At 39.6% G+C, this 16,129-nt stretch overlaps 1 protein-coding gene across 2 annotated transcripts in view; it reads right to left on the reverse strand.

Annotated features, from left to right (window-relative positions):
- Window positions 1-590: 590 nt before the first annotated feature.
- The window catches only part of fgf14 (fibroblast growth factor 14), a 135,133-nt gene continuing 119,594 nt past the window's right edge, over window positions 591-16,129 (reverse strand). For both annotated transcript variants that reach the window (XM_047815392.1, XM_047815391.1), the window contains exons 4-5: window positions 4,772-4,970; window positions 591-3,743 (exon numbers count right to left, since the gene is read on the reverse strand). In XM_047815392.1, coding sequence (XP_047671348.1) covers window positions 3,595-3,743; window positions 4,772-4,970 — 348 coding nt within the window. In that variant the 3' untranslated portion in view covers window positions 591-3,594. The remainder of the gene's footprint in view (window positions 3,744-4,771; window positions 4,971-16,129) is intronic.

The raw sequence follows: 16,129 nt of genomic DNA on the forward strand, positions 1-16,129 counted from the left end.
CGCTTCAGACGTTTGCAAGCAAGAGATGTTTATGTAGCCGGATCTTTCCCCAATTTAGTCGAGTTCTTGCGATCTACAGTAAAAGGTACAAAATGTGAGAACATGAAATAAAGCACTGGGTGTTAAGGCTGCTCAATAACCCCTCTGTTCATTTCTATACATAGCCAGCTGTAATTTCCTGTGTAATATGTGTCCTCCTATACTGAAGTGTTACTGAAAACCCTGAAAATAAGTTACCGTGAAATGTTGCTAGGAGAATAAGAAAGAAAACAGCATGTCTGCAATTGTATAAAGCTCTGCAATAAACCACTTTGACATAAACTGCCATAACTCTGTTAAATATATTAATTTTGCACTTAGAAATTGGGTGTAATAATATGTAGACAGGTCATTTAGAGAGAAATGCCCATGCTTGCATGTTCACACATTACAGTATATATAAGAGGACAAAAGACCAGGAAGTACGAAAATAAGTGAATTAAGACCCACAATGTTCACTATTAGCCAACAGTTTGATCATCAAAAAAAGGCTGAGTGCAGTAATATACTGCACAGAATATTGCATTAAGGTTCTTAGTGACGTTACAGTACACCTTTATATAAATATTTTATTCAATATGTTGTATCTGTGTATACAACAAACACAAACTGTACAGTGCAGACAAACTTTTTGCATATATGTAAAATTAGCAGAACATACCAACATTTCTTGATACACATAGCCTACAACATGCATTTCTTAAATGCCATCCTCTTCCCATGCAAAAGATGAAGTCATGTAGACACTAATGACTGGAACCCAAGAACAGAACAAATGACGAGGACTTTGCCGAGAAAATGGGAACAAAGAGAAAGAAAAGAGTGAACAAAACATGTTATGTGGGAGATTTTTAGGATGAAAAGTGAAAAGACATCACCATACAGTACATCACCTGCATGGAACAGAACACAGAGGAGAGAGAGAGCGAGAGAGAGGGAGAGAGAGAGGGAGAGAGCGAGAAACCCAACAGACTGACAGATGTACATTTACTCACCAGTCATTTACAAAAATATATTCATCCTTTATAGGACTAGCCAACTGGTTTGAAGGGCAGCTTAGCCCAGCATGTAGAGTTCATCTGAGAGAATGATCAGTGTGTGTGTGTTGTGAATGTTGTGGAAGTCGGACAGCAGCTCTCAACTGGAACCGTTCATACGCTTTACACTCCCTTTGTCTACGGCACTGCATTTCATTCTAGCAACACAGTTTTGTACAAATATGTAAGTCGAACTAATGTGCTTCGATACATCCTAATATAGAAAGTAGCTCATAATCCCAGTAAATTCCAGAAAATACAGGTCTTCAAATGAAGCCTTGGATATATTTGCAATTTAGCAGCCCAGCTTCAGTCTACATAATAACATTTTAAATCGTATTCATTAAACTATATGAGAGTCATTAAAGCAAGACAGGTTTAATATCAAATCTGATCAGAGATTTAGAAGCTCCTTGATCGTTCGCTAAAAGTCATGAGTAAATGAGGACTCCGCATTGAAAGTGCTATGATTTCAATTGAGAGAAAGTAAGATGAGAGAGAACATTTGAATAACATGCCCATTCAATTAAATGCGGACTTAAACAGTCTAATGATCCGTTGTACTGTACCTTTCCCATTTTTTTTGGTCCTTAAGGAAAAGCATGCAGGTGATTAATTGCTAGGTACCCCACGTGTATAATCAGATGAACTGTATACTCTAATGACTACAATCCCACCCATCCAGGATTTACTCAAAAAGGCAAAGTTTATTCCATTGTGAAGGTGAATATTTGTCACAGTGAGCAGAGAAGCAAAACTGGACAGAGTGGGTGAGGTTTTAGTGCTGCCTTCTGGATTCTCGGATGGATTGATAAACTTTGGTAAAATTCACAATCAAGATCGTTACAAAAGAATAGAAAGTGAGACGAGTGTTTATAGATTGACTAAGCCACTCTGTGTGTGTGTTTGTGTGTGTGTGTGTGTGTGTGTGTGTGTGTGTGTGTGTGTGTGTGTGTGTGTGTGTGTGTGTGTGTGTGTGTGTGTGTGTGTTTTGGGGGCATGAGGCACCTTTAACCCAGCACAGACTGGGTACATGTTTTTGCATGCTGGGTTAGAGGTCATCACAGGCACACGATAGGCCGATATGAGCAGTACTGGACTCTGCATGCTGAGCTAGGAAAAAAACTCTCCTTATTTAATTATGATAGCTAGTCATTATTATCATTAAATGTCTATTTTTAAAGCTTTTTTTAATTTTTTTTTTTGTCATACAGTGAAGCCATTTCTTGATTTGCATCGTACGTCATGAATAGAACACAATACTAACCTTGCCCATGCTTTTGTGGAACAAAAAGGCCCGTTAAGTGAACACCAGGATTGGCTGACAGTTCAGCACAAGGGGAGTGCCTTGACCTGAGGCCTACAAGGCCTATACATTGTTCCTAGAGCGTGTGCTCTAAGCTATCAGTAAAGAAAAATAGAATTTGGCTTCCTCTATATGCCGGCTTGGTGAAGATATGAGATATGTGAACACATACTATATAGGTATCAGGCGCCTCCATGCATTCAGGTCCATGCTCTGAGTGCAGGAGGGCAATGTGTGTTTGTGGATTTAAGGGTAACATTCCTAAGTAAATAATCAGCTTCCAGTGTCTCTTTCTAAACAACGAATTAAGAAAGAGAAACCTAAGCTAATTTGCTCTGTGGTGACTCCAGTCCTCCCGAATTACTTCCTGTAGGGTAGCCACCACTGCAGCTCAGTCCTGTGTGCGTGTGTGTGTGCGTGTGTGTGCGTGTGTGTGTGTGTGTGTGTGTGTGTGTGTGTACTGATTGTGTTCACATAGATGGATGTCAGGGTTGTTAGAAAAAAAAAAAAAAACACGTAGCCCCTGCAAAGGTTTTCTCTAGCACTGGACAAAGAGAAAAGAGTGCGAGTTTGACCAATGAAAGAGAAAGCAAAACAGAGAGAAAGTAAGGACTGAGCAGGAGACACAGGAAGAAACTCTATAAAAAAATTTTGAGGACAACGGTCCTGTTTTCTTGCAAGTCAGTCAGTAGTTTACTTCCCCAGAGCATAGCTGGTGTTCACTGTGTATAGAAAATAGATCTGAATTAGATGCTTCTGTTACAGGGCTCAAAAAATAGTCATGGGTGACCATCAGCAGGACAAAGATGGCCGCAGTTCAACGCGCCCACGGCCACCGTTCCGCTCTTCGTTCTCACTCTCGAAGGATTGTCACAGTCACAGAAAAATGGGTCTTGTTATTGTATGTGCAGGCAGGGTGGTGGAGGAACTGTTGGGGTGGGGTGGAGGGAGGCAGGGATGGAGGGATTGAGTAGGGGGCTAAAGGCATTCCATATCTGCTGGGGCATTCCGTGGTGCGGGTTGAGCTGATTCATCCAGTCGAATCCTCCTCGTCGCTACGCTTGGCCACGCTTCTGCAATCGATTTGCCAAGTGGATGAAGAAAAAGTCAGAGGAGAGCAGAAAAAGGAGGAGAGGAAGAGAGGGGCTCATCTGGGCCATATCTGAACAAGAGAGAAGGAGAGCATGGTTCTCTCTAGGAGCCGAGGCTGGGCTATGTGCTGGGTTTGCTAGCCTCCTTGCTGACTGGCTTGCCTCCGTTCATCACGGCCGGCTCATTTGTGCTTTTAGCGGGAGGTGCAGGTGCAGCTTTGGGTACGGTCTCTCCCACATCGTGCAATGATGGCTCTCGGTACATTGCGACTACAGGAGCAGAACACACACACACACATACATACAAAAACACACACATACAGAGAGAGAGAGGTGTGAACAATAGCCTAGGTGAAATAATGAGCCTGTAACTAACTAAAAGGCCAGCATAATACCTCCCGTCTCCATGTACAAGCTTGAAAAGATGCTTGGTTGAGAAGTGAGCGTTCATTAGGCCAAGTCTGACAGAGCCTGTGTGACTTTGTCAGAGTTTAAGGCAGCCTGTCAGACAGGCACCAGACAGAATGCCACATTTCTGAAAAGAGGGGGGCCTGATCTCCCGGGATAAGTTCTCCTTCTTATATAACAGAAACTCGGCTTAGCTCTGCACCAAAAAACCTTTGTTTCAATCCGAGACACTGCAGAGCTCCGATCTCTTGCATGCCTCCGGCTGCAAACAGGTGGCCTTTCTGCATTTGTGGCTATATAATGCACACATATCAGCATGTGAGAAAGTGGCCTGGGAGGCACGAGTCTCGTCTGCCGAGCCATAATAAAGTGTGGACATTTCTCATACAATGACAGGACAATCCTATCAGCTCCACACAAACCCCGGCTGTAAATTTCAAAGGCCACTCATCATTACGAGCTACATTTCAAGCACGAAGCTAAACATCATGTGCCACTCCAAGCCTGAGGGACGATGCCTGTGGATTGGGCACTGAAGTCTAGTAGAAAACTGTATGAATAAGAAGATACCCTGTACTTTTCTTTTCTTTACTTTATCAAATGTAGTCCTTTGCACGCATACAGTACTTTATGTGACCTTTGAGTTAGCAACAGCTTCATATGAACTGATTTTGAACTGAAATAACAAGAACAATAATATTACATCCAGCTTCAATTGTAAAAAAAAAAAAAGGTTTGGGATAAAAAAAAGCTCCATGTCTCCAATATATCAGAATAGTATAGAAACTAAACCTGTATTGAATCTGCTGATTATGTTCATGAAACTGCTGGAGTCAAAGCAAACCAGAGGGGAGCTGTGTTCACCAACCAGGACCTGAGGCACTCATTACCTTCTAATGGTTTGGGCAGGAAGTGAGCAGCTGGTTTGGTTTTCTTCACTCGGTTGCCCTTCATTGCCTGGCCTTCTTTATTGAGACCCAGAAACCAGGCTCTCCCTGACTCCTGCTGCCTGTACAACATGGACGAGTAGATCACATAGTAGTTCTCAAACACCGACTCTTTGAACTTGCATTCGGCTGTAAAGAGTTCCTGTAAGAGACAGAGGTGAGAGTGCGAGAGAAAGAGAGAGAGAGAGAGAGAGAGAGAGAGAGAGAGAGAGAGAGAGAGAGAGAGAGAGAGAGAGAGAGAGAGAGAGATCATTAATATTTTCTGTTGATTGGAGGATTTGTGACTTTGGCATACAGAAAGCTACATTTTCAATAAAACAGCTATGGCATGGTGATGATGCCAGGTTTTGAGATGCCTGGTTTTCAATTTATTTTCTTTTTTAAAAAAGGAAATTTAAGCTATTCATCGTAACTTTAATTCTCCAAGTAGGAGAAGCTCAAAGAACACAAGACCTCTTGGGATTCGGCACCATGACCATCCGTCTTATCTGCCCATGAAGGATACAAATAAACTGTGGTGTAAAAGCTTGATGCTTCAACAAACAGATGTGTTCACCAAGACCAGTAGGTTTATCGACAGATGTGTCGTTTCCAGGTTTAACCTAAATTCAAAATGGATTACTGGTGGTTCAAAATGGACTTTAATACTGTCTCAGATTCTTACATTTTATTCCTCTAAGCTTGCTAAATAATATTACCTATTAGACGTATTATATTGACATGAATACTGCAACAAAGATATAATAAGACATTTAAAAAAAAAAAAATCCACACACAATGACAATGCTATCGTTCTTCATGAGCGCCGCTGAACTCTGAACAATGTCTAATAAAACCGTTCATATTCAATACCAGGCCATCGCTCTTTATTCTGCGTCATTGGTGAATGCTGCGTGTCTCGTATATTGCATTAACTTGCAATTTATTGCATTGGTTAAAGTTTGTTGGCTCCGTCTGTCAGTTCAATAACCCTGTTACTTCATAAATCCAGGAAATACTGTGCTTGTTGCCAGCACTGAAACAAGTGTGCTTACTTACACATGCTAATAAATTCCACAATGTTATATAATAAGAGGTAATAATGGTCCTCTTGGATTAAAGACCAGATCCATCATGACTTGACGTAGAATAAATGTTGTAAAGCAAATCCATGCTGTGCCAAAACCAATCCGATGTAATTGCGGCAGGTATTAAAACGATAACGCTGTACTACCGGCCAGTTAAGACACAACTGATATTTAATTTGTGATAAGCTTAAAACAGTGTAGTAAAACACACAGGCTTTCGCTGTTTTTACCTGTTTTCTTTTTTTTTTTTTAAAAGAAACCTTACAGAATCAGGATCAGGACAATCCTTTATTACAGTATAAAGTGTTTGTATTAACTAGCATGTTGATGAACTCTCTAAATTCCGCCTGCTTATTTTTATCGTCTTTTCAAACGCAGACAATCCCACAGTGAGCTCTGTTTATTACTGCTTGTTAAATTGTTCCCTGTCAGCTTCAGACAACCAGTAGCTGTAGTTTGGAGGAGGAGAGGATGCAGGGACTTAAGTGGCACATTGGGGAGATGTGATGGCTGGCTGAATGGGAAGAAATTGCATTATGTAAGGGAGTTGAACTCGGATGTGTTTTGGAGGGTTCTCCAGTCCCCTTGATTAAACACTAAAGGGAGGTTACATTGACTTCACCAGCTCTGCGTTCATCCTCAAGCAGCATATAATGCAGGTGTATCATTTTTCAACTCGGCGTTAAAGCCCTCCGGAGTGTGTAGCTCTCCGACGCAATCTCTGCCACAGTCTTGATCTTATAAAGGATCCTCTTGCAATGTCTCACCACACCCATGGGCTTAATGTTTCCTCAGAGCATGTCACTGAGACATCTGACTCCAGAGAAGATTTCATTTCTGCCATCATGAGTTCTGTGGTAAACATCTAAAACTATTTATTATGCATATCATACAATACATTCCAGTTTCAGCACTAAAGCCAAATGTTCTTTGAGACACTTGCATTCACTGTAAGTGAGAATATATATATATATATAGAGGCACCCTGAAGTGCCTGCATTTGTACTAAAGCTGTTACGGCATGCGATGATCCCATAAATTACATAAATAACTTATGTTGAAGAGTAAAGCAAGCAACATTTTAAAGCAAGCAAAATCCATGGCTGTCTGTGTCACATCAAAAAGGTAATTAAAGATTCAGCTCATCAGGTGAGGCATATTGCTCACTGGCTGGTAACAGTAATTAGTTAGATGCTTTTGGATAGAACAAGCTGAACGCTCATTTTTAAATCATGCGATGGCTCCAGATTTTCAGCATGGCACAACCTGACACAGAGCCAGCAATTAAAACTAATTACAGTGTTTTACATATCAAAAAACTGAAAGGATGGTCATGACAAACTTCCATTCCAATGCTCAACTCTGTGACTGACTTATTTTAATATATCTACTGCATATTCCTTCACAAACTGGAACCTGAGGCTACAGTGGACACCAGAATGGGACAGATGAAGATTAGAACAATGTCCATCCAGCTCCAGCTACATCACAGGGAGAATTTGAATGTAAAAGAAGAAATGAAAATAAATAGAAGCTTAAAATCCATATTGTACGCACTCCCAATCTGAACACAATACGATACAATTATCTATTACAGTACATCTTTCTGAGCTGCTTATCCTCCAAGGTTTATCCCAGAGGTACAAGGCAGGTGACACCTTACAGTAAATAGGTAACAAACACATCACAGGGCACAGTCACAAACATTCACACAAATTCATACACTACGTACAGTTTAGAGACGTCAATCAACCTACAACGCAAATCGTTGGACTGGATGGGGAAACCGTTTTACCCTGAAGAAACCCCAAAGCACAGAGAGAACATCCAAACATCTAGAAAAATGTGACCTAGAAGATTTTTTTTAATCGTCAGCTGTTCGGTTTGGGTTAGTCTGTGCCCACTGTGGTTTCAGATTCCTGCTCTTGATTGACAGTAGCATGCAGTCTTCTGTAGCTGTAGTCCATCTGCCTAAAGGTTCGCTGTGCTGTGCATTCTGAGATGCTTTTCTGCTCACCACAGTTGTAAAGAGTCAAGCTTGGACCTGTCAATCTATTCTCCTATAATCTCTTCAATGCGGCTTTTTCCTGCTCGTCCGAGTTAATCAGATCACATGTTTGCCTGATGTTTAACTTGAACACAAACTGAAGCTCTTAACCTCAACTGCATGATTAAATGCATTGTGCTGCTCTTACAGGATTGGCTGTCCCTGCCTAAGTCTAACGACAGCAGGGTTTTGATATTTCAGATTTGCTTTCCACTTGCAAATTATTATAACAGAGGATGTTTTGAAGTCGCGATGTTTTGAAGCCGATGATAAAAAGCAGCTTTGATGCGGATTTTACTTTATAAACAGAACTCAAAAATTGAAATGTGTCTTTCTAGATTCTAAGAAAAAAATGAAAAATCCACAAAAAACATCAACTCTAGTACTCGATGTACTCTAGTACTCGACAATTGCTTAATTGATCTTAATTACTAAACAGCATATCATTAATGATTCAAAACTATATATAGTTAGTATCTTACTTATAATGCACAGAACAATTCACACAACCTTATTGAGCGTAATGTAATGCACATCTGGAATATCACAAACCTGTGTTTCACTGAAGTGACACAATGACTGTGAGACGAGTCAAGAGCAAGCCATGGTCCAGTAGAGACATTCTTAGACATCCTACACAGAAGTATTGCTTCCCTGAGACAAGTATACACCTCCTACACTCCTGCACATCACTCCACTGAGTGTGTGAATGGCTGCCAGAGGTGGCGGTGCAGGAATCGGCTAGGCATTGCCAACAGCTCGCTATGAGCTTCTGTTTGATTTTGCGCCAACCAATGAGTCATGTGACATGCGCCAGGGCTATCCTCACCTTGCTCTCCATCCACTGTGGGAACATTATTAGTTAGAAGCAGACTTTCTGCTTTTCACTGATGCTCTTTTAACAGCCTTCATTTTCTACTATTTAAAACAGCACGTACGTTTCTACTGGGTTTCCATGGTAACACTCAAAGGGTCCTGGAAGGCAAGTGATTTTTTTTCCCCCTCTTCTCTTTCTTGAAAAGGAACAGAAACTGTTCATGCATTCAAATACATAGGTAGAAGCTATTGTCTCTATTTCTAGAGTCATTGTGGGAAACAATGGCGAGACGGAGAAGCACCTCGAAAAAGAACATGACAAGATAATTACTAAGAGTGTAAGAATTAAGTAGCTATTGGTTGGTGCTTCTTTTAGCTGTGAAGGTGTATCACCTTGGCATGGTGCAGGTCAGCTATGGACTATACGGCGATGCACGGTAACTGAAGAGCACGGAAAAAAGACTGCAGCTAGATTGGGTATGGAGAAAGAGGCGAGAGATAGAGAGGGAAAAAAAAATCAAAACATTTAGGAGACATGGCAGTTCATTTCCTCTCGGCTCAAACCAACCGCCCTCCTATATCTGGATTACGCACAATAGATTTGCTTCACTTTGAATGTGTGGCCATAATTGACCTTGACCAGAATAGGACAGCCTGCCTTAGACACAGATAATCAGCCCATCCTGCTGAGAGAGGAAATGGGAGAAAGAAACACAGAGAGGGAGAAGGGGGGGGGGTGGAAAAAAGATTGTGGTTAACAGAGTTGAGAAATGGTGCTCTGGGTCAGTAAGGGGAAAAAGAAAAAGAAAAAAAACAAGCCAAACAGTGCTAAAATAAAATAGATCGACAGCTAGAAGAGATATTCAGATGAAAGATAGAAAGAAAGGAAAAAACGAACATTGTTTTAAGCAGTGCATGCTTTTGTTTACCAGTGAATGAAAGTAGATGAGTGATGGGGGAAGTGCTATTTGCATGCAGAGTGATCCCTCATAAGCATGCAGAAAGCAGCAAAACTGTTTATTAATGCTGTCAGTATAAAGCCTATTAATCCATGGAAAAAGGTCATTGTTCAGGAGGCCGTGTTGCTGCGTTCCTTCACTCGTACAGACAAGGCACAAGTGTACACACTGTCAGCTGAATCTTTAAGCCAGAAAAGGGCAAAATAAACATTAGTGATAATAACTGGGATGCAGAATGGCATACTTATCTAGGAAGCCTCCACAATTTGGGGTGATTTATGGGTGGATATTATGTGACATATTTACTGTACAGTTTTATTTGGATTACACGGGGTTCAATTAATACCACAGAAATGTGCAACTTTTATTGGAATATGGTAGCACCATTAAGGGGTAAATAAAAATGTCAATGGGTTAAATCCTGACCTGGCCTACATGTGGTGTCTCCTACATGTCACCTCTACACTAGTCACAGTTCTGTTCCTACTACAAGTTTCTTAAAGTAAAAACATTTTCCTCAACACATATAAACAAGATAAAACTGCTTGATTGGTTGACAAGGAAGAAAGTATTCTTCAGATTTTGTGCAAAGGTGATTTCTGATAAACAGCCACCAGACCTGTATCTTCATAGCCGCACGTTAACCCTTTTCACCAGCACACTGGCGATCGAATTTTTTTCAATCAGTATAAACCTACACAGAATTTTAGTAGTTGAAGAGAACACCTTCATATTTCACAGGCTTAAGAAGAAGCACTTTGGGCATCTCACAGATTAGAAATGAGTTTGATTTACTTTTTATGATCTTTTCTATGAATATATTGGTTTTAGTTGCCTCCTGGTGGTTCAGCGGCTGGTCCATCCTACATATTAGGTCATCGTACAAAGACAGCAGCCCGGGTTTGATTCCCAGGCAAGGAGCTAAATCAGCCACTGAAGAGTTAACTCTCAATGCCGGTCCCAAGTCCAAAAAAAGGCTTGTGTTGGGAAGGATATCTGGCATAAAACCTAATATGCAGACCACATGATCCGCTGTGGTGACCCCGAACAGGGTAGCCAAAAGACCAACAAAATCCACAGATTGCCTATAGTTGGCTAAGCAAAACAGATCTACTTAGGAAAAACTACAAATTCCTACAGTAGGTGTCTACATTCACATGCAATTTACCACCACCGTAGTGTATGACCTGACAAAGACATTCAGTACTGAACATGGACAAAACCAAAACGAGGCAAAGTCCATTCTTTGGTCTCTGGGAAAAAAAAAAGTTAAATCTTTGTGATTGGAAATAACCACTGGCAGACTTTTTGGTAGCACCAGCCATTATTTCAATTACACTGATGTTATTTTGTTCCCAAATGTATAAACCCACCTACAGTAGGTAAAAGTTCTGTGACTGTTAACATACTTCCGAAATCACCGAATTAATGAAGCTTTCTACAGAAAACATAATTAACATCATCTAGTCCTCTATAAAGGAGCTGCTGTATGTTAAAGATGCAGAAAGTAGTAATGAGCCTATAACAAGATAATGCGTCCTGGAAGACTAACAAGTACATTTGTATATCTGGCTAACAAGAACATGGGGAAATTTCATTTGAATGTGAAAATCTTCACATTTATTTATTCATTTGTATGCAAATTTCACTGCTCTTATTGGCTGGATCTTTGGGGGTAGAAAACTTTACCTAAGGACTTTAGGACTTTACATGAATTTGAATGAATGTATCTGCAGAATATCTTTCAAATCCCTCCTCCAGTGACCAAACTCCACCTTTGTTTTGATGTTTATGGTCAGTTTTTATGCATAATCTTTGATTTCCTGAACTTTCTTCATCTGGTTTACTAAAGGAAAAGATACTTTACTTTCCATCTGCCCCAGTGGGTCCTGTGTATTAACATATGATTGTGTACCCTAGTTTATTGTGTACCCTAGTTTTTTTTTTTTTTGTATCTTCAGTTAAATTTTATGCTTATTCTACCCCATAAAGTTTTGTTAGAAATCTCTGATTCCATCTTCCACCTAATGCACAAATCCTTGACACTGAGTTTTTCTTACTGTATGCGTATTTGTGTCAGTTTGGGGCATTTTGAACCTAAATGTGAGATGAATGTGGACGTTTTTATGAGTTGGCTCCACAAGAGGTAGTGAGCAGAAGGTTGGGAGGGTCACCTTGAGGCTAAGCCCACAGAGCTTCTGTAGGCAGAATCACTGAGTCAGTTGTTGGCTCAGGAAGACACAACGTTACGAGAGGTAACATTTCAAGGCATTTTCTGGGATGCTTAAAAAAAAAAGGTGAGAAAAGAATTGCTTATAGTTTGCAGAGGTTATACAGTACAATTTCTATTTTCATCAATATTAGATTAGCTTGTGTTTGTGATATATTACACCATACTAAAAGAATTATGAGTGAAATAAGTTGCAGATTTGTTTTTAATTGGGCCATTTTCTATGCATAGAACTCTAGAAGTTAATGTACATCTCAATATTTTTTATCATCTACTGTATCTTAATCTTTCTTGTCTCTGTCTATTTCACACACAGAGCCTTGAGCAGACAGACTAGCATTCGAGAGCACTTTAGCTTTTAAAGAGCAGACTGAGCTGAAACACTTCAAGCGCTCACTAAAGTCTCCCAGAGGAAAGAGACCCTGTACATTGACTTTTTTTTTTTTAAAACATGGGCTGTGTGAAAAGGTTAAATCTCTAGACAGTTAAATGCTCTTTAAACAGCACTGGTCCATCTCTCTTGTGCATTCAGACAGACGGAAAGCATGCGATCGCACTTCCAGTGTGATGTGGGTTCGGAGGGGAAAGCAGACCTGGGGTGAGAGAAGGTTCACCAAAAAAAAACAGGTTTCAGGGAGTTTTCTGTTAAGTTCAGTTCTTGGAAAAGTTATAGACATTAAGTTATACGCCAAATGTCTTTATTTATAGTGTGATAAAATGGCCAAATGGCTATAAAATTTGGTCAGGGTCACAGTGTGGCCCAGGATCTCGGGAGCACACCATGTTCCTTAGGAACAAACCCAGGGCACCGGCCACATGCATCTTCCTACCTATGGATAATCCCTCTACCACAATATTTTATGTAAGGTACAAGAAAACTAGAGAACCCAGGGAAAATCCATGTGGAAACTGAGAGTACATGCAAAAAATAAGGAGAAACTCAAGCTTGGTCTCAAGATCTAACCCTGAACCAGTGAGGTTGCAACATTTCCACATAGAATTATTATTATTAAAAATATGCCGATGACTTAAAAGTGGATTCTTATGAGTTTTCAACGTCAGATCCTTTCTTTCTAGTATGCAGCTTTTATTACACAAATCAATCCCAGTAATGAAAAAGCAAGAAGCGTTAGCGCACGTCCAGCTCAAAACTCCACACTGAAAGATAAAGTGCTCATGATACAGCTTTGGCCAACAAACAGCCGAAGATCTTTAAATTGAGGCCAGTCCCGTGGCAAAAGGGCTGACTCTAAACAATCCACTAGGTATTACCGAGGGACCAAGAGAGCTTGGCCTTTTCTATAACAAGCTGACAAACGGCACTCTGGAAGGTCGGTCCGCTGCAGCAATCACAGTACACACGCTGCTCCAGTTGACAACCTGACAGAGTCACGGCTTAGCCTGCCACATGGGAACGAATGAGATTGGGTTCTGTTCTTCCACTTTAAAGCTTGAAACAATATCATGAAATGATCTGTTTAAATAATATAGCAAAGAACAGGAACTGGAGGGATTAGCAGACTAAAAACAAATCTGAATCCCAGATGAGTTACCTTTCATGTTACACACACCGTCTGTATCAGTTTAAACGAGTGTCAGTCAGTGTGTGTGTTGAGTGTGTCCAAGGAAAAAAAAATTGTCCAAGGAATATTACAAGAACAATGCACAATATTAAGGAAATATTGGAAAGCACATCTGGAAAAAAAACAATAGATATTTGCTCCATATGTAAAATATTATCTATGAAGAACTACAAAAAAAGAGGGAGAGATTCTGATACCATAAAACTGAAAATGGAAACAGCACACTTATATTTAGAGGGTTTTTAATATATATTTTAATAACATTTAATTAACGTTCAATCATAAATGCAGCTGTAGTAGTGTATAGACATCTACAATATAAGTCTATGATAAATTGGAGACTTTCACTGGAATAATGAAAAAGCCTATCCAAGTTATTAATCTCACAACCACATGACCAAATGTAAACACAAACACAAATCTGTATGTACAATATTAATGATGCACCATTACAAAATAAATGGATTTTCCAACCAAAGTCTTCCATGTCTTCATGACATAATGATATGGGTATAAAGTGCCTGTGGTTACTGTTTTTATCCAGAAATTAATTTATTAAGACATTTACTACATTCCGTAGATAACCCAGTTAGGTATCACTGATTTACATTAGTGCAAATTGCAAAATCTAATCTTGTCACAAATATAAATAAAAAACCTCTACAACAATAAAAAAAAATAACAGCAGCTCGCCGCACAGCTCTTGTGAAAGCACTAGTGGTTTCCTGACTGACTTGGCTGATCCCCAGTCACCTGTTTTGAGAGAAAGTCTCATCATTCTTTGCTGTTCTGTGCTTTTGCTAAGGCCACTGCACCCTGCCAGTGATCCAGCTCACAGCTCACAGAGAGCTGTCGAATAACTCAGAAGGACACATTTCATCTGAACATGTTTGGCAGAAGCAGGAGGTCTGAAAGTGACCCGCACTGCCGATGCCACACATTACTCAAGCACAGTCAGGACGACATGATGCAGTCCTGCACAAATTCTACAAAACATAAAGTCACGCTTGGGCCACTTTAAAGTACGAGTCTACACTGTGGCATGGACTAAACTGACAAGAAATATGACAAGGAACCGGTTTTATCTCAAACAGCAAATGCAGTTACGGTGACAGTTTTAAATCTGACGTTATCAAAGTAAGCTAAAAGCCATTTGGTGATGTGGAGATTACAACCATGTGATTCTGTGTATTTAAAGCATGCATTATTAGCCTTAAGTAGAGGTTCAATGAGTGGGATAAAGTGTTTGTCTAAAAACACTAAGGTCCATAGCCATAGGATCCCATTCATTCAATCAGCTCAAATACTCTCTTTCAAATCTAGCAAAAAAATAGCAGTGTACTATATAACACTGTATATCATATGATATATTAGAATAATATGATAGACATATCATGTGTTCATCATATATCTCAATGTTACACAAAAAGTAGTGTGTAAGGAAAAAGGAAGGTCATGATTTGAAAAAATTAAACAAGTAAATAAACAAACAAACAAACAAACAAACAAACAAATAAATAAATAGATAAATAAAATATTATTGTTGATGTTGTTGTTGTGGTTGGTGGTGGTTTTTTATTGCTTTTATTTATTTATTTATTTATTTTATTATTCGTACTTTTACTATTTATTTGTTTGTTTGTTATTTGAATTATTATACTTCATAATAGATTACAAAAGTACACAAATCAGAAACAGATGTTATATGTTAAAATATGCTAAAAACAATTTACACAATTCTTAACTGAAAGTCATGTGATCCATCATGAACTATTTTGTAACAGGTTAGGATTTTAACACGGTTTCAGTTACTTATTCCTGAAATATTCAGGAATATTAAAAATGGTTGTTTCTCTGTGCTCAGTAAGTCATTTCCTCTTATCTAGGACCAGCTTTCCTCAAAAATCTTTTTTCCTCAAAATGAAAATAAAACTCTTCTACAATGAATAGCATATCCATATCCTACTCGAGTGTGTGTGTTGGACTCCCATTACACGGTTATAATAGTAAACTTAGGATTAGAGTAAGGCTTAGGGTTAGTGTGGAGTTTCTCTGGATATTATCAGGTGATGAAGGGCCCAAGTAGCAAAATACTGCTAAACATTTGATGTGGATCGATATCAAGCGTGTGTAAGAGTGTGTGTGTTGCTCCCATTCATTTCATTCAGTGTGTATTAACCACCTAGAACCCAGTGTTCACAGTATAGCACTGACCTGAATAAATGTAATCCACTGGGTGTCTGCATCTACTACTCTGCATGTTGGCTTCATTATGTAACATCCTACTTAGCATGTAAACAAACTAAACAGCCAGCTACAGTATGTGAGATTTGCCTTTGAGGTTTTTGAAAGAAAAGTTAGATTCAGTTAAATGGTGAAAAGAAATTTCTGAAACACCTCAAGGGTTCAATTCCCATCTCTGACCTGTGTGCATGGAGTTTAGCGGTTCTCTCTGTGTTTTGGGGGTTTCCTTTGGGTACTCCGGTTTCTTTATCCTGTCAATTAAATTTGTTGGTGGCTCTACATTTTCTGTAGCATGTGTGTGTGTGTGTGTGTGTGTGTGTGTGTGTGTGTGTGTGTGTGTGTGTGTGTGTGTGTG

Source organism: Tachysurus fulvidraco, chromosome 6 (assembly GCF_022655615.1).
Source record: "Tachysurus fulvidraco isolate hzauxx_2018 chromosome 6, HZAU_PFXX_2.0, whole genome shotgun sequence".
Classification (NCBI taxonomy): domain Eukaryota; kingdom Metazoa; phylum Chordata; class Actinopteri; order Siluriformes; family Bagridae; genus Tachysurus; species Tachysurus fulvidraco.